The 19099-nt window shown below is 35.4% G+C and overlaps 4 protein-coding genes across 7 annotated transcripts; 2 read left to right on the forward strand and 2 right to left on the reverse strand.

Annotated features, from left to right (window-relative positions):
* Positions 1-4028: 4028 nt before the first annotated feature.
* Positions 4029-6302, reverse strand: LOC111783364 (large ribosomal subunit protein uL10z). Its single transcript, XM_023664292.2, has 5 exons — positions 5955-6302; positions 5794-5862; positions 5181-5279; positions 4708-5100; positions 4029-4412 (listed from the first exon to the last, which is right to left on the reverse strand). Exons 1-5 carry the CDS (start codon positions 6210-6212, stop codon positions 4263-4265), a joined length of 969 nt encoding a protein of 322 aa, XP_023520060.1. The 5' UTR covers positions 6213-6302; the 3' UTR covers positions 4029-4262.
* A 1159-nt stretch (positions 6303-7461) lies between these two features.
* Positions 7462-9819, forward strand: OTP81 (Tetratricopeptide repeat (TPR)-like superfamily protein). Its single transcript, XM_023663416.2, has one exon. It carries the CDS (start codon positions 7495-7497, stop codon positions 9694-9696), a length of 2202 nt encoding a protein of 733 aa, XP_023519184.2. The 5' UTR covers positions 7462-7494; the 3' UTR covers positions 9697-9819.
* Positions 9820-10299: 480 nt separating this feature from the next.
* LOC111783082 (T-complex protein 1 subunit beta) lies at positions 10300-15597 on the forward strand. 4 transcript variants are annotated; one of them, XM_087120813.1, is made up of 13 exons: positions 10302-10517; positions 10657-10687; positions 10788-10844; positions 10920-10985; positions 11158-11269; positions 11433-11561; positions 12256-12327; positions 12476-12591; positions 12863-12939; positions 13206-13691; positions 13840-14155; positions 14876-15043; positions 15147-15597. In XM_087120813.1, exons 2-12 carry the CDS (start codon positions 10682-10684, stop codon positions 15020-15022), a joined length of 1584 nt encoding a protein of 527 aa, XP_086976939.1. In that variant the 5' UTR covers positions 10302-10517; positions 10657-10681; the 3' UTR covers positions 15023-15043; positions 15147-15597. The 4 variants fall into 4 exon arrangements, with proteins under 4 accessions (XP_086976940.1, XP_086976939.1, XP_023519729.1 ...); XM_023663961.2 differs by having other exon boundaries at positions 10303-10517; positions 14876-15058; XM_023663962.2 differs by having other exon boundaries at positions 10303-10462; positions 14876-15058.
* A 986-nt stretch (positions 15598-16583) lies between these two features.
* On the reverse strand, positions 16584-18763 carry LOC111782456 (E3 ubiquitin-protein ligase AIRP2). The gene is made up of 5 exons (XM_023663206.2): positions 18471-18763; positions 17855-18005; positions 17644-17710; positions 17303-17537; positions 16584-16969 (listed from the first exon to the last, which is right to left on the reverse strand). The coding sequence occupies exons 1-5, from the start codon at positions 18536-18538 to the stop codon at positions 16759-16761; spliced, it is 732 nt and encodes a 243-aa protein (XP_023518974.2). The 5' UTR covers positions 18539-18763; the 3' UTR covers positions 16584-16758.
* Between the last annotated feature and the right edge of the window lie 336 nt (positions 18764-19099).

Here is a 19099-nt window from a genome sequence, read left to right on the forward strand (position 1 = left end):
ATAATAATAATACGAAAAGTGGGTCCCCTTGCAATAAATAAAGCGCGAAATACAACATGTGCGACACATTTAAATGTAAAATGTAGTCTATATTTAAAAAAAGGGGTATATTTTCTTGGGCGTGTTGGCCATGTCCAATAACTCTAAGTTCTATTGTTAAATTATTTTTTTATAAATAAAAAAAATTGACTTTTATTTATTTTATTTTTCCACTAGATATTAATTATAAAATCAAATAGTGGGATTTATTTATTTTAGAGAACTATAAATCTAATCCTAACAAATATATATATATATATATATATATATATAATATATATAGATAGATTGATTCTATATAATGTTATCTTTCATTAAAAATTATAGAAAAATATGTTTAAAATAGCCTTCAATTTATTTTCGGGAAAAATTCATCATTAATATGACCCGTGTTGACGAACACAACAAGAAATTCTGACACGCTTCCTCTTTGCAATCCTCTCGAGCTATGTATATTCAACTTACCAGCTCAATACCACTTGGTGCAACGACCCAACTTACCGTATAAGTAGCGGTCAGGGTACCCCTTTAAAATTAAAAAAAAAAAAAAAAACAAAATGTCACCAAAAGCCATTTAAAATAAGGAGAAATTTAAAATCAAAAGGAAGTCTTGATGCGACCACCTAGTTCCCACAAACTAGGCATCCACAATATAGTTTAAATTAATAACAAAAATGCAGAAACGTCTCTCCCACAAAAAAAAATTCCTTGAATGGCCCCGCGACTGACTTTGGCATCCTACTCGTCACCTCCGTGGCGACTGACTTTGGCATCCTACTCGTCACCTCCGTGACACAGCTTCGCCTGAAAAATTATTTAAAAAAAAAAAAAAACACAGGGTGAGTATAAAAATACTCAGTAAGGAACTCGATCCTACTCGTCACCTCCGTGCCACAGCTTCGCCTGAAAAATTATTTAAAAAAAAAAAAAAAAAAACACAGGATGAGTATTTTCAGGGGTCAACATATGAATCGTCATAAGGCAATCAACCAAACACAGGTTGCAGGTGATTATTGCCACCACAACCTCAACGCCACTTTCAATCCTAAGTGGTTATTCCTAGTTGGTTACCCGAAACACATGTAACGACCCAGGCCCACCTCTAGTAGATATTGTCCTTTTTGAGCTTTCCCTTTCGGGCTCCCCTCAAGGCTTTAAAACGCGTCTTATAGTAGATATTGTCCTTTTTGAGCTTTCCCTTTCGGGCTCCCCTCAAGGCTTTAAAACGCGTCTTATAGGGGAAGGTTTTCACACCCTTATGAATGGTAATTTGTTCTCCTTCCCACCCAAGGTGGGACATCACAATAATAGCACTTGGAATCTAACACTAACACGAGCCTCAAAGTGTAGGTAACCAAGTATTACACTGGTTCGAGATTTTGTGGTAAGTCAAGCTCCATTCACATCTCGATTTAATCCTGATTCACGTCATAAATAAAGATTATAATAGTTAATTATGTTTATGAATAATAATCTCAAAATCAACCCCAACAAAATCAAAATCAAAATCGAAGTATTAGATTTGGTTTGTTTAGATGTATTTAATTAACGTAAAATATATTTTTAAAAAATAAAATTAAAAAAAGAGGGAAAAAAGAAACTAACGGTGCAAAATTAAAGAGGGGAAGAAGTCAAGAAGAAGCAAGTTGGGCAAGGCGGTTCCTGTCAGCGTAGCAGTCTCTGTGACACTGACAACTGATTTGAAATATAAGCAAATCAACGGCTCATATTCTCTTGCTTAATTTTCGCCTTGTCTGCGTTTTTTATTTTAACAGGTGGCAAAAATAGTATGTAAATAAATATTTGGTTTCTTTTTCTGACATTTTTGCATGTCCAAACTATATGCTAAATTAATAATATATATATATATATAACAAGAAAAATACGTTAATACCTTATTTTTTAAAAAATACACTTTAATTTTTAAAATGATTTTAAAATATAGTTTTTAAATTTGAAATTTTTTATTAATACTTTCCTATTCTTAAAAAAAAAAAAAACTTCAAAAATATATTTAATTTGTTTAAAAATCTAGAAAATGTCATTTTTTTAATTAAAAAAAATACTCAATGTAATATTAAATTTTTTTGAGAAATTTAAATATTTGGAAAGGTTTATCAAATATATATTTTTATAAATTAATACGAGAAATTATATATTTATCAATTGACGTAATTCTACCTAACTTATTAAATATATTATATTTTTCGGTGTTTTATGATCGTTAATTTTTTGTTGTTAGGTAAGGAAACTACGATATAACTTTAGATAAGATCGTACTTATTTTAATATAAAATATGTTATATTTTAAATCAAGTAGTTTATGTAAAGTGACAAATAAATGGTAAAGAATATTTGGTAAGAAGAAAGAAGAAATTAAAGAAATGGGTTTTGATTTAATGCTTCGTTATATCTCAATAACTACGACAAAGTACACTAAGAATGTGACATTTTAGGTGGCCAAATGTCCAGATTGTCCCTAAAAAAAAAAAGATCCGTTTATTATTATTTTTTTAAATATTTGATCTCACATCGGTTAAAGAGGAGAACGAAGCATTATTTACAATATTTTACCATTAAAAAAATTTCAAACATAGTTTTTAATTTAAATATTATAGTTAAAATTTAAAAATAAATAAATAAGATGTGGGCGGGGAAAATGAAGATCCCAGCTCGGGAGGTATGAGGGGTAAAATGGACATATCTAATTATTATGATTATAGCTAAATATTGAGGTTGACTTTTTACATGCTTTTTCACCGAACCCACTTTTTTTATGGTAAGAGCCGACAAATGTAGAACCTAGGAAGATAATTTAATAAATGATTTTAATATTATTTATTAATTTTAAAATAATGGAATTATGAGAAATTAAATTATGAAAACTAAGCATATAAATTTATAATTAAAAAAATAAATCAATAACTTTGAATTAAATTTGTATTTAATCAATAAATAAATAAACTAAAAAAATAATAATCTAGATTTAGAGATATAATATGGGAAATGAGTTGAAATTAGAAATATTGTAATTAAGAAAATTATTATTATTGAGTCGAAATTATGTTGTATTTAAATTGATGTGTCGGTGATTTCCTAATAAAAGGAAACAAGAATGTGGTAAAAGGAAAATGTGATTTATATGAAGAAATGGTGAAGGTAGAGAGGAGGAGGAAGAAGTGGGGAACAAAAAGGAAAAATAGACAATATCAATTATTCATCACATGCTTCAATAAATCCTCTTTTCTTTTTATCTTTTATTATTATTATTATTATTATTATTATTATTATGTTTTTCTTTTTAAAATGAAAAACAATATTTACTCACTTTCTTAAAAAGGAATTTCCTTTCCTTCATCTTGTACCAACACCTACTACATCTTTCCTTTTTCCTTTTTCCGCTTCAAATATTTTTTATTTATTTTATTATCATTATTATTATTATTATTATTTTTTTTTTTGTAGGGATTAGAGAAGAATTTCATTAGAAAATCATATTCCCTATAAAACAAATTAATTCAAAAATTCATAAAATCAATTATAAAACAAATTAATTCAAAAATTCATAAAATCAATTATATAACAAATTTGAAAGGCGAGAGTTTAGAAAATTAATGAGATCTGATTCTCTGTAAGAAATTTTTAAGGCGAGGAATTCACTATAAAATTTTATGGGATTAGATTCTCGTAAAAAAAAGAAATTTAAGGCAAAAATTTCACAAGAAAATTTAAGATGAATTTTCTAAGACACTAGAAAATAGAATTTCACTAAGAATTTTTTAACAGTATCACGGTAAGAAATTTTTTAATGTTTTATATAATAAATTCACATGATCAAATTCTCGGCAAATGAATTTTTTCCTAGTATATGTATGTGTGTGTATATATATTTTTATATATATATATAAGAGCTTGCATAAACTATTTTTGTGGTCGTAAAGACTTGGACAGGGTTGAGCACAACACGTTTTAAAAATGGACAAGTTGAGTAGAGCAAATAAAGTAAAGTACTAACGTTAAAAAGGAGCAACCACTCAACAACCAATCATGACAAAATGTGTGGTTCAAGCTCAAGATGAACAAATAAAAACCACCAAATCCTCACCACAAATTTCACAAACCAACTGAAAATGTCTCCGAGCATATAAAATCAAAAAACATAAAACTAGATGGGTTAAAACAATTTTCTTAACTGTTCATGGGTCCGTCGATTGTGAATGCACTCAATCAAACAGGCCCATGATCATATCCCCGTCGGACTCCTCCTCTGGTTCTGCCGCCTTTTCTTCCTCAGCGGGGGCAGCAGCTGCTGAAGCGCCTCCAGACTCGTCGCCTGCAGCAGGAGCTGCTGCAGCTGCAAACTTGCTTGGATCCTACCATTTTTCCACCACCATACCAAATAAGTCATATACCATTTTATTTCTAGTTCATTTCTACTGCATCTAATGAATAAAGGAATCCTGCTAAAATGCCTAAGGTAAGTGGATCCCACTAAAAAAAATATGCCATTTGAAAAGGTTAGTAGGAACGTATAATGTCTAATATAGAAGGTAATTAAAAGATCAAAATAAAACTTTATCAAACCAAAACTGATCTAAATAGAACTATATCTAAGCATTTAGGTATTTGATATATTGAGGAGTTTAAGAAAGCTGAAGGCTTACGAACCTTCAAGAATTCTTTGACTTCATCAGCCTGGGGGAATGAATATTCAGTGGCGACAGCAACAGCGAGAAGATTCTTATATGCATTGATGAGCATGTGGGGAGCAGCTGCAAGAGTTGGGAAAGACACAGCGAGAGACAAAGAGGCAACCATGGAAACCCCAGAAAGGAATTTCTCAAGAAGATCTTCCTCTGTAAGATCAAGCACCTCTGGGTCGAAAACAGAGCCATTGTCATAGACAGAGACAACAATTAGACCGTAAGAGAAGGGTCTAATCCCAAGCTTAGAGAGGAGCGCAGCCTCGGATGAACCGACTTTGTCCCCTTTTTTTATTAGCTCCACAGGAGTGATAATTTCCACTGTGCCTTTGTTAATCTTTGTTGGGATGTTCAGCACCTGAGATCATTCAACTTTTATGTTTAGACCCTTTTCCAAATTGAACGGTTTAAAATTGGAGGTACTAGTTCATAAGAAACCTGAAAGAAAGATGTCTGGGAAGGATCGAGTCCAGTGTTTCCTGGAGGAACAATCACGTCAATCGGTGCAATAAGGCCAACACGGGCTGGGGCTCCCACCTGTTTCCATAAATGCATACCATATATAAAACTTGTACAAATATGGCAATTACGCGGAGAAATAATTGAAGGTTGCCGCCACATTGGGGCTCTAAAGAACAAATTTGATAGAACAAACTGCTTGCAAACATTCCAACACAACCAAACTTAGCAGAACCGTGGACTGAAGGCATATTACATTTGATATGCAATTTCATTAGACCTTCAGAACGGATGGGCTATGCAATTTCATTAGACTATTATACAGTTTCATCCTAGTCTTCTGCATTTCTCAATGATCAATTCAGTTCTATAAAAAGAACCATTATAAAGTTACCATCGCGAACTAATTACCAATACATTCTATTTATATCGATAACTCTCTATGAGAACAATAAAAGCTCAGAATAGGGCACATAACTTTTAAGGAAACTACAAATCTAGCATTAGGCAATGTATGGTTAAAAGCCGGCATGGAAATCACAGCACAGAGCAGAAAGTGGAAATGAAATAAAATAAAATCCAAACACAATACCTTGTACTTGGCGACCTCTTCCTTCACTTCCTTCAAATCGCCTTTAGTGAAGATCAAACCCACGTTTCCCTAAACATCGATCGAAGAAAGCTCGTTCAAATCAACAAGAGACAAAATCAAAATCAAAATCAAAATCGAGTTAGGGAGATTGGAATCCGTACCACAAGTTGGGGGAGGAGGTTCATGACGGCGGAATTACCAGTCTTTTCAGAATGGATTCTGATGGAGCGTTTCATCATAGTGTTCTTACCCATGAGAATAATGGAATCGCCTCGAAGACCCTTGCGAATACTCTGAAGCTGATTGGAGCCAACATTGTCGGCGCCGACGATGAGGACATGTGAGTACTCTTCCAGGAGGCGGCAGAGTTTCTTGTCGTACTGCGTCTTCTTTTGAGCTCTGGTGGGCTTGACAACCATGGCGGCAGACGGGGGAGAGATTCTCAGAGAGGATTCTTACGATTTCGCCGGAAAAGGAAACCCTAATGGGAGATGCAATGACGGAGAAGGGATCGTTGCATGAATATATATGGGACTGTGGTTTCGCGGGCTTAGTTAAGGGCCCACTTATTTATTATTTATTATATATATATATTTTTTTTTTATTTGTTTGGATCCCGAGAATACCATGATGCCTAGAGAATCGTTCTTTCTCCATTTAACGTGAGATTAAATGCCAATTTTCTGTTTATTATATCTTTAATATAACATTTAAATTTAATTTTTTTAATATGTCAAATAATTATTGATATAAAATTTAAATTTTAATAATTTATTAAATACTAAAAAATATTATAATACAAATCTATAAATTTCCGAACTAAACTTATAAAATAAATGTGAGTGAATATATATATATATATATATATATATATATATATATATATATATAATATTAAATAATAATTAATACAACTAAGTAATTCCATTAAAAAACCATATAAAATTATGAAAAACTTATAACATGCATTCCAAAATTAAATAGAAAAGAATTAGAAGACATAACAATGTAGTTTTACAGTGGTTCAATTAAAGATATATTTCACTCAACAAACGTCATTTGATAATTTGAATAAAAAAATTTATTGACACTTTTCTTAGATCAGAGTACAACCGCTACACCGTTCTTTTTATGAGTTAAAGAGTAAATTCAATCATTTACACGATACAAGATTAAATCGTTATAAGTATTGAAATTTTCAAATAACACACTACAACTCTATAAAAGAGTAGATTTACAAGTTGAGTACTCACAAATATTTTCTCACAATATAATAAAAATAATAAGATGAAGAAAAAATAAAATTAGAAGCTTACAGAGAGCAATAAGATGAACATAAATAAACTTGGAAGCTTGGAAAGAGCAGAGTAAAAGTTGAACACTCACAACTATTTAATAATAATAAAATAAAATAAAAATAAAAGTAGAGATAAAAGTAGTAATAAGTATATAGTTTTTTAATATAACAATATAATAAAAAAAAATAGGTATGTTATTGTTAATAATTAAAAGTAGTGTTATTAATTAAAATTAATTAATTTGAGCATTAAAAAAAAAAAAAAAAAAACCTAATATGTCTTGCTACACTTTATTATTAAAATTAAATAATACATTATCGGGTTGTTTATTAATGTTCTATGTTTCTGGAGAATTATAAACGACTAGAGAGAAAAAGCGGCTCATTGGTTTCGTTAATGGGCTATGGAAGCTCTAAGCGCTCCACTGGTTTCTCTCCCGAATCGCTCAATCGCAAACAACAATCTTCATTTCAGAAGCCACCAAATTCTCTCGACAATCGATCAATGTTCAAGTGGCAAGCAATTGAAGCAAGTTCATGCTCAGATGCTTCGTACCGGCCTCTTCTTCGACCCCTTCTCCGCCAGCAAGCTCATCGCAGCCTCTGCTCTTAAGTCCTCCTCCACTCTTGAGTATGCCCGTGATGTGTTCGACCAAATTCCCCATCCAAATCTCTACACTTGGAACACCCTCATTCGAGCTTACGCTTCCAGCCCCGACCCTTTTCAAAGTTTCGTGATATTTCTGGCTTTGCTCGATGAATGTGACGATTTGCCCAACAATTTCACTTTCCCATTTGTCATCAAGGCCGCTTCGGAGCTAAAAGCGTCGCGGGTCGGCAGAGCTGCTCATGGAATGGCGATTAAGTTGTCGCTTGGTATGGATCAGTATATTCTTAATTCGCTTGTGCGATTCTATGGGGCGTGTGGGGATTTGAATATGGCTGAGCGATTGTTTGAGGGTATTTCTTGCAAAGACGTGGTGTCTTGGAATTCGATGATCTCGGCTTTTGCTCAGGGGAATTGTCCAGAAGATGCATTGGAGTTGTTCTTGAAAATGGAGGGGGCGAATGTGATGCCCAACTCTGTAACAATGGTGGGTGTTTTATCTGCTTGTGCGAAGAAGTTGGATTTGGAGTTTGGGAGGTGGGTTTGTTCGTACATTGAAAGGAAAGAAATTAGTGTGGATTTAACTCTGTGTAACGCCATGCTCGACATGTATACTAAATGTGGAAGCATTGGCGATGCAGAGAAGCTGTTCGACGAAATGCCTGAAAGAGATGTCTTCTCTTGGACTACCATGCTTGATGGGTATGCGAAAATGGGCGATTTCAATGCTGCTAGGAAGGTGTTTGATGAAATGCCTGTGAAAGAAATTGCTGCTTGGAATGCTCTCATATCTGCTTATGAACGAAATGGTAAGCCTAAGGAGGCTTTGGCCACTTTTAATGAGCTGCAGCTTAGTAAGATTGCCAAGCCCGATGAAGTCACTTTGGTCAGTTCTCTGTCAGCCTGTGCTCAACTGGGGGCAATTGATTTGGGTGGGTGGATTCATGTGTACATAAAGAGGGAGGGGATAAATCTAAACGGTCATTTAATTACTTCTCTTATAGACATGTATGCTAAATGTGGTGCTTTGGAGAAAGCTCTTGAGGTGTTCTATGCAGTGGAGGAGAAAGATGTGTATGTTTGGAGTGCCATGATTGCTGGCTTGGGAATGCACGGCCGTGGGAAGGCGGCGACCGAACTGTTCTTCAAAATGCAGGAAGCTAAGGTGAAGCCAAACGATGTGACATTTACGAATCTACTGTGTGCCTGCAGCCATGCTGGATTAGTCGACGAGGGACGAGCACTTTTCCATGAAATGGAGCCAGTTTATGGGGTTGTGCCGGGAACGAAACACTACGCTTGTATGGTTGATATTCTCGGTCGTGCTGGGTTTCTTGAAGAAGCTATGGAGTTGATCAATGAAATGCCTACAACTCCAAGCGCCTCGGTTTGGGGTGCTTTGCTTGGTGCCTGCAGCCTCCATATGAATGTTGAGCTTGCAGAGTTAGCTAGTGACCAATTGCTCAAGTTGGAGCCTAGGAATCATGGTGCTATTGTACTTTTATCAAACGTATATGCCAAAACAGGTAGATGGGATAAGGTTTCTGAGTTGAGGAAACTAATGAGAGATTCTGAACTGAAAAAGGAACCAGGTTGTAGCTCGGTAGAAGTCAACGGCATTGTCCACGAGTTTCTAGTTGGCGATAATTCCCACCCGTTATCCCGGGACATCTACTCGAAGCTGGACGAGATTGCAGCGAAACTAAAATCAGTTGGGTACGAACCAAACAAATCCCATCTTCTCCAGCTGATCGAAGAGGACGATGTCAAGGAACATGCCTTGAGCCTTCACAGCGAGAAGTTAGCCATTGCGTTCGGGCTTATTAGTTTGGCTCCATCTCAACCAATTCGAGTTGTGAAAAATCTTCGGATTTGTGGAGACTGTCATGAAGTCGCCAAGCTCATATCTAGAGTTTACAACCGAGATATATTAGTGCAAGATCGATATCGATTCCATCATTTTCGAGACGGTCATTGCTCGTGTATGGATTATTGGTAAAAGCAGCAAAAGAATGGATTTGTTGTAAACTGAGTATTCACAACTAACTAGGAAGGTATGATCTCTTAAATGAGTAGTAATTTGGAAACCTTTCTTATTCAATTATATTGTAGGTTCACTGTCCCGACTCCTCTTTTCATTCTCTTTGCATAGAATTTCCTTGAGCACGCTTTATGTGAGATCTCACATAGATTGGAAAAGAGAACAAAACATTCTTTATAAAGGTGTAGAAATCGTGAGGTTAACGGTGATACGTAACGAGCCAAAACGGACAATATCTATTAGCGGTTTCCTTGGGTAAATAGTATCAAAGCCCGACACCGAGCGGTAAGCTAGAGAGGGTGTTGCCTCCAAGGGGGTGATTTGTAAGATCCCACACCAGATGAAAAGAGGAACAAAACATTAGCATTCGTTACAAGGGTTTGAAAACTTGTGTGTACATGCGTTTTAAAATCGTGAGATTCTAATATAATTAAAATGTTTTAACTATATTTTGTAAAAAATAAAAATTAAATTTTAATATTACAACACATATTTTTCAATTTTAAATATTACAAAATCATAATTTCAAATACACACTTACTCAAGGTAAGTAAACAATAAAGAAGCCAATAAAAAGCCCTAGTCCTGTCCAGTGACCTTTCCCCCACCTCTTCACTGTCCTCCATTTTTCTCCCTTCCAGGCCACCGTAGCGAACCATAAGCATCTTCACCGGCCCACCCGACTCATCTTCTCCATCTCTGCTGCAAGTATTCTTTCGTCGAGGTCCACACTTAAATCACTCGTTGTTTGTTGAGTTTTCTCCTAACAATTTTATCCGGTAAGATCTTAGGGTTTAATGACCTTAGGGTTAGGGTTTTGTTGTCTTTGTTTAAATCTGTTTCTCATTGTTCATTGGCTCTGCATATATTCCATTTCGATTTCGTTTAATTGACTGAGTAGTGTACTTCATTCTACAGCTAGGTCTCAGTTTTCATCATTTCCATGGCGGTAAGTTATTTCCTAGAGACTACATTTTGATCTTACTTTTCATTTCTCATTGAGTATGTTATCGTTTTTTTTCTGGTTACATGAATTTTGAAATTTTTAGGTCGATAAACTTCTGAAAGATGAAGCGAGCGAAGAGAAGGGAGAGCGTGCTAGAATGGTAAGTTTTTCAAATTTTGTTTTATAAACCCTTTTCCCGTTCTGATGTTTAATTTCTTTTGATCATTTTTTATAGGCATCATTCATTGGCGCTATGGCGATTGCTGATTTGGTTAAGACAACATTAGGACCAAAGGGGATGGTAAGTTCCACTCCTTTACTTTGAGTAGAGATTGAGAAACCACAAAATAAATCCACCCCTAATCGTTCAGTCCTACAGGTGAAGAAATATAAACTGACATCAACGTGACAATTTGTGGTCTTTATTTCTTATCTTTAGACTATTCCATGACTGTGCATATAATACCTTCCAGGATAAAATTCTCCAATCTACTGGCAGAGGACGGCAAGTCACTGTCACCAATGATGGTGCCACCATTTTAAAATCCCTCCATATCGATAACCCGGCTGCCAAAGTTCTTGTCGGTATCCTTTTTTTAGTGTTTAACGTGTTTATACTCGAAGAAATTTCTTCACTACTATAGTTGCACAAGGTCGTATAATTCTATTATGGATGCTTCATTTATTTTACTCGAAGTTGTGCCCTTTTTATGGCTTTAAATGGAGAATCTTTAACTACAAGGTTAAGATATTTCAAAAGTTCAAGATGATGAAGTGGGTGACGGCACAACCTCAGTTGTTGTTTTGGCTGGAGAACTTTTAAAGGAAGCAGAAAAGTTGGTTGCTTCAAAGATTCACCCAATGACAATTATAGAAGGTTTGTTTCTTACTATTTTAATATTTACATTACTATATAGACATTCAAGTATGAGTTGTATGCCGTGGCCGTGTTTTGCAAGGTGATAACATGTTATTTTGTTTTTCTAGTATAGGTAGGGATCCCGGTAGGATGGTAATTGGTGCCTTTATCTTTCAATAGCAATTCTAGTTTTGGATGCATGAAAAGACATAAATATTAAGCTTAAAGCCTGGACCATTGTTCTCCTTTTTTCTTCTCCTCGTTGCATGAGTTGACCCACTCTTTCTGTTTTTCTCTGTTCCATGATCAATCCCAATTAAATCTTCCCTGGGGACTTGCAGAAATAGGGTATTCCCGACCCTAATGGCAAAAGTAGGGTGGTTTTGCCGTCCACATTTTTATTTCTATTTTATGAAGTTTGAATTTGGAACTCCTTCCCTTTTGAAGATTGAATATTGTGTTGTATGCCCGTGTTATGCTATTGTACAAAAATCTCAGCATCATGTTGTCTTAATGGAATATCTCTCTAATGATTATGTCTCGTCTCTATGTGTGTGTGTATGCATGCAGGACATCACCTCCTTTCTCTTTCTCCCCTTTTTCGTTCTGTGGAAAGTAGATTGATTATTTTGTTTTTTTTTTCCTGGTACTTTCTACCTTTTTGATGTGTATAAGTTGATAAAGCTTGTCATGGTTCATTTGAAACTTTCAGGTTACAGAATGGCTGCAGAATGTGCTCGTAATGCTTTACTAGGGAAAGTGGTGGATAATAAAGCAGATTTAGGTAATATGCCCATTTCTTCCTATCATTTTAACCTCTCCTTATCTTGCATGAGACTGTTAAATATAATTTTTTACACAGAGACTATAAGTTTCAGATCTTTTATGATACTAAGACTGTGTAATCGGAAGTTGTGGTTGCCCTTTTTCAGAGAAATTTAAATCAGACTTGATGAAGATCGCAATGACTACTCTTTGTTCCAAAATTCTATCACAAGACAAAGAACATTTTGCTCAATTGGCAGTAGATGCTGTAATGAGGCTAAAGGTGAATGCTCACTCTTATCTATATGTTGGGCTTTGGGTTAAATTATGTATGAACAAGTTTGATTGCAAGTTGAAATATCATGATGTTTATTGCTGCTATTTGATGGGTACTGTTCCTCATCGTAATAAATTCTATGTTTATGTGTGTGTCCGAGAGAGAGGGAAGGACATTTTAAATAATGTGTATCTGTCTCCATGTTGTGTTGGTGTGTCTAATATTCCACACCTTTGGATGTGTGTTCTATTTGATTTTTACCTTGTTAAAATTGCAGGGGAGCACAAACTTAGAGTCGATTCAAATTATCAAGAAACCTGGAGGATCATTGAAGGATTCCTTTTTAGATGAAGGGTAGGTTTTTGTTTTTTGTATCATAACAAGTTTGAAGCTAATGCATATTTGTTGCATCTTGTGTTACAAATTCTTAAGAAACCTGGAGGATCATTCGAAAACTATTTCATTAAGTAATCTAATTTTTTAAATCGACACAATTCAGGAATGTTTTTTCTGAAAAAATGCTCTTGTTATACAAGCATACTTGCTACATTTAGAAATATTTTTTGTCCTCTTTGGAAAGTTATTGATGTTTAAAATACGAGATTGTATTTTCTGAGCAGGTTTATTCTTGACAAGAAAATTGGTATTGGCCAACCGAAACGCATAGAGAATGCCAAAATTTTAGTGGCAAATACTGCTATGGACACTGACAAAGTTAAGATTTATGGTGCTCGAGTTCGTGTTGATTCAATGTCAAGAGTTGCTGAGATCGAGGGTGCTGAAAAGGAAAAAATGCGAGAGAAGGTAAAGAAGATAATTGGTCATGGAATCAACTGCTTTGTTAATAGGCAGTTGATCTACAATTTCCCAGAGGAACTATTTGCAGATGCTGGAATACTCGCCATTGAGCATGCTGATTTTGATGGCATAGAGCGTCTGGCTTTAGTAACTGGTGGTGAAATTGCTTCAACTTTTGACAATCCCGAATCTGTGAAACTTGGATATTGCAAGTTGATTGAGGAGATTATGATTGGCGAGGACAAACTGATCCATTTTTCAGGTGTGGGAATGGGTCAGGCTTGTACAATTGTGCTGAGGGGTGCAAGGTATTTTGAAAAAACCGATAGATTTTATTTCTCATTTTAGGGTGATTATTAGTGGTCATATTTACATTTACGTTCTTGTCTTGAAGCTGTTTCATTTGCAATGTTATATGTTTTGATGGTGCTATGTCGTGTTTTTGTTCTTTGCCAGCCATCACGTCCTTGATGAGGCTGAAAGGTCTCTGCACGATGCCTTGTGTGTATTGTCTCAGACGGTCAATGACAGCAGGGTCCTTCTTGGAGGCGGATGGCCCGAGATGATTATGTCAAAGAAAGTGGATGAGTTAGCTAGGAAGACCCCTGGGAAGAAATCGCATGCTATTGAAGCGTTTTCACGGGCTTTACAGGCTATTCCAACAATCATTGCTGATAATGCTGGGTTGGATAGTGCCGACTTGGTTGCACAGCTCCGGGCTGAGCATCACAAGGAAGATTGCAATGCAGGGATCGATGTCATATCTGGATCAGTAAGTTTTCAGGAAGATATTATTAAAGTTAGGAATAATAATAAATCAATTGCTATAAAGTAACTGTTGCAGTAAGTACACATCGTATTCAGGAAGATGCAGTCCTTCATGATTTTCTTATTCCTCTCGCTTGTTCTGTTATTTTATTGATCGTTGGTAACACAAATTTTGAGATCTCACATTGGTTGGGGAGGAGAATGAAACATTCTTTATAAGGGTGTGGAAACCTCTCCCTAGCAGACGCGTTTTAAAAAAACCTTGAGGGGAAGCCCAAAAAAGACTATATCTACTAGCGGTGGGCTTGTGCCGTTACAAATGGTATCAGAGCCAGGTACCGGGCGATGTGCCAATGAGGAGACTAAGCCCCAAAAGGGGTGGACATGAGGCGGTGTGCCAGCAAGGACACTGGGCCCTGAAGGGGGAGAGTGGGTTGGAGGGTCCCATATTGATTGGAGAAGGGAACAAATGTCAGCGAGAACGCTGGGTTCTGAAGGGTAGTGGATTGTGAGATCTCACATCGGTTGGGGAGGAGAACAAAACATTCTTTAAAAGGGTGGGGAAACCCAAAAATGACAATATCTGCTAGCTGTGGGTTTGGGCCATTACAATATGGCGGCTTACTGAAAATTTATCAATAGATTGTCGTCATTACCTCTGATTTTGTCTCATATTATCGACAATTCTCTCTCTAACCCTTACTGTGATTATCATATATGACAGGTTGGAGATATGGCAGAACTTGGCATTTCAGAATCATTCAAAGTCAAGCAAGCCATATTGCTTTCTGCAACGGAGGCAGCTGAGATGATTCTTAGAGTGGATGAAATCATCACCTGTGCCCCTCGGAGGAGAGAAGATAGAATGTAAAACAGTGTATGGTTGTGGGTGGCAATGACATCTTCTGTAAGCACCATCTTATCTCATGCCATATTTACTATTATTGCCATCACTGCTCTGTTGTGAATGTTATATGTAAGGTTGGATTTTGTAGGGGGAGGTTTCATTTTCTAGCAAGAACTTTGGATTTTTCGTTTACTGCCGAGTTTTTCGATCAGTCGGTGTATTTCCATTCACTCATCAGCTAACAAGAGGGGATGCTGCAAAGTTCAGTTCATGAGACTGCGGCGGAGTGGAGCACTCTGCCACAAAATGAATTGCCTTACCTTTGTTGGATCTTGCTGGTGCCACCCGAACGTGTTATATTTTGGGTTTGGCTAACTTATCCTTGAGTTCTTACCGCTCTATGTTCTTCGTCGATGCATGTTTATGCTGGTGTTCAAGAATTATCTCGGATTCTGAATTTTTTTTGAAAAAAAGGGTAAAAAGGTGCAGCAGCAAGTTCTTATTTATTCTGAACTTCAGGAATCTGAACATTGATGGTTTAGTTCATTGTGTTCGGGTGGTTAAGCCTGACCATATTGTTAAGCTTGAATTTGTGGATTTGTTGAGTTGTGTTTGAAGTCTAATTTGTTAATTATAAAATTTGGACTTAGTAATGCGATAGATAATTCATATATCAATTATTAGTTGTGCTTGAAAAAAGTGCCAAATTAATCTTAAAATATTCGACTTTTATGTCTAATTAATCCACCCGTTTCAATTGTAAAAGATTCCATATTTCATAGATTTATTTTTATCTAATTTTCTTCCATATTAGCATCTAGGATCAATTACACGTATTAATCTTCAATTCAATAGAATTAAAAATTTTAGACTAAATTAAATTAAAACATTTTAAAATTTTCAATTGGTTGACCCAAACTTTGGATTGATATCATATCACATCAATAGCCATAAGCTTTTTGATAGTCAAATTTGTTTGCTTCCTTCATTTAATGTACAAATAATTCTGAATTCCTAAATATCTCCTCCTTATTTGAGAAAAAAAAAAAATCAATTTATGTCCCACCACACTAAATTTTCATAAATAAATTGATTTAAACCATTTATTAGTGATCTATATCTATTTAAAATCAACTAAAATTATTTAGTAAAATTATTTTTTCTCCAAATTTCTAGCAAGTAGCAAAAAAAAAAAAAAAAAAAAAAAAAAAAAAAAAAAAAATCACTATTAGTAGCATTAGGAATTTCAGAACTATTACAGACAAAATTAAAAATTTAGAGTTCTTTTGAACATAAAATTTAAATTAATATCGAATTCATCACTACATTTCTACAATGATCCTTTCTAAAAGTTCCTGAACCAAATAGGCACCTAGTGGCTGCCGATGTACCAAAATATCTAGACAAGCCTAAAATATCCTAACAAATAGCATCAAGATCCACCTAAGCATAAGATTACAAAACAAGTCTGTCCTTATCCACAGCTATATAAACATATATGTATATCTTGATCAATAATTTGATTTTCTGATATTTGAATAAAGATTTGCATGGGTTAATGGGAGGGTGAAATGAGACTATTGGGTGAACCAAAAACATTCACATTGATAAGCTAAAAAACTGAAAATTAGCAACATCCTTTCCTAACATCAGGCAGAGAAACCTTTTTACATTTCCAAACTGATCTTCACCAAGCTATAATTATATATACAGAAAGTTCATCTAATACTCACAGATTGAAACGGGTGTCCCTCATTCTCTCACCTAATATGAGAATCAAGAGGAAGAAACACTGGATCAGGAACAACCAATGGCAGCTTCTCAATGTATGCAAATAGTCTCTTGCGGTTGTCCTGCAAAATCGAAGTTAGATCAATCATTTCACTCTTATCTGTGAAGATCCAGAGGTCGCCGGAGTTGACTCTCTTGAGGCTATCCCGACAGAACGGACACGACTGAGAACGATTGCGCCTGGAGGATGAAACAGACAGACAAGATTCTAGTCATTCACAGAAAGATTGAAGGGTCTTGAGAATGCTAGCAATAAATGCGAACTAAAGACATCAGGATGGGTAAGAAGATTTTTCAGATCCAACAGAGAATTCAATTTTACCCAAATGATTCATTTTATCTAGAACACTTAACGACAGATGTCTTTTTGTATGTTGAAAAAGATATTGCTGGTCCTAAAAGTGGATAACTTTTGGCACGTCTGAAGAATAAACTTATCTACTCTCTTTAAAGCACTTACGAACTCTGCCAAAGAAACTATCAAACATGACAGAATCACAGACAAATTCTTACCAGTCTCGATAACACATCAAGCACAAAGAATGGTTGCAGTTGGGCAAGACAACCATGGTGTTAATCTCCATGCAAATTCCACACTCCTTTTCTCTTTCTATGTCGATTTCTGAAAGTTTCCCCCTTCCAAATTCATCCCTTCTTTTGTATCTGGCATTGCAGACCTCTTTTTGTTTTCTATCTTCCAATTCTGTGATGCCCCTTTGAAGTTGCAGAAGAGAAGGGAAGATTACCACTGTGAATGAGAAAGGCCAATCCATTAAAACCCCCACCAGAAAACAACAAGAAGTTGAGAATTCAAAACTTATTCATTAAGGCTGCACTCTGAAAATTTCACTCACCATAAAATTCTCTAATGCTAGCTTTACGCTCATAAATGGCCATGGTGGTCTTTCCATCTGGATAAGTCTGCATCATAGCATGGTTGCACAAGTAAAGATAAGGGACTTCAATGGAAAAGGAATATCAAGACAACATAAACACACAAAACTAAGACCAATACCCAACTGGTAATTATTGCCAAACAGAACCAAAATGAAAAGGCATACATACCACATAGATAAGGATTCTTAACAGTCCCAATGCACCAGCAAGGTAACAATCAGTCCATTGAACAAGAAAAAGAAAAAAGGGAGCAGCAGGGCTGTATGATAATCTCATTTGAACACAAGCCCCATCACTCTCTCTTGGACAGTCTAAAGCACTGCAAACAAAACGAATAAACAATCACCAAAACGAAGCTACTATCAATCTGACACTCCCTACTGCTCAACTTTTACACAGCCGACAGAAAGAGCAATCAACGATTAAATTTCTTTCCTATCACTGAAACTAAGCACCACTAAAGCAATAAAGATCTTTCTTAATTTGATTCGGCAATTCACTGAAGGATATTTATATTGCTTGTTCAAATTCTACAATGTAGACAGTTTCAAGAAGTAAACAGTTCCTTGTACAGTCAACAGTAGAATATGTATCTTCTAGAGAAAATCAGAGCGAGAAAACAACAGTTAACAAGGAAAATCAAGCAATAAACATGGAGGACTCAATTTCTTAATTCTCAGCTTATTTAAAGGGGGATTTGTCGGCAAAAAGGCTACTGAAACAATAAAAAATCCATACAAAACAAAAATTATGGTTCGCAGAGAGAAAGGAGAAGAAGACTTACAGAGTATTGGCATACTGAACATCGGCTTCAAGCGCTTTAAGCGAATCCTTGAACGAAAGCTTTCCCATGGCGTCGAATTTTCCCGGGAAAACAAAAACACAGTTTCAATCCAAAGCAAACAAACGATCAGTGAATCAAGTAGAATCAAAATCTCGAGGCGAAACCCTACAGATTATCCTCATAATCAAACAGAAAAAGGAAGAAAGGAAAATCCCGTAATGGAAAAATCCGCAAAAGATATTATGAGCAGAAATTCTCTCTAAGCAAACGCCGGTTTCTCTCAGCTCCGTTTCAAAGCCGCTCTCTTTCATAAAATATCATCACAATTTACTGAAATTACAATCTTACCCTCATTTCACGAACTAATTACGATTCGACATTTTTTATTTTTTTAATTGTATATTGGGCTGCAATCGCGTACGGTCAAAAGCACACTACTGAATGGCAATTTAGCCAATGACTTGTCGCCAGCAATTCATTTTGGGCCCACAAGAAATAAAGATTTATGAGTATTTAAATGAGGTGGCGAGTTTTTATTGGTTAATAGCAATACCAGGCTACGCCCAATGTTTTTAAATATGGCGGCTAATATTAAATTACGTCCCAATTCCCATTCACTAGAATTAAAA

The sequence above is a fragment of the Cucurbita pepo genome, chromosome 20 (genome assembly GCF_057944985.1).
Source record: "Cucurbita pepo subsp. pepo isolate OVF chromosome 20, ASM5794498v1, whole genome shotgun sequence".
Classification (NCBI taxonomy): Eukaryota; Viridiplantae; Streptophyta; class Magnoliopsida; order Cucurbitales; family Cucurbitaceae; genus Cucurbita; species Cucurbita pepo.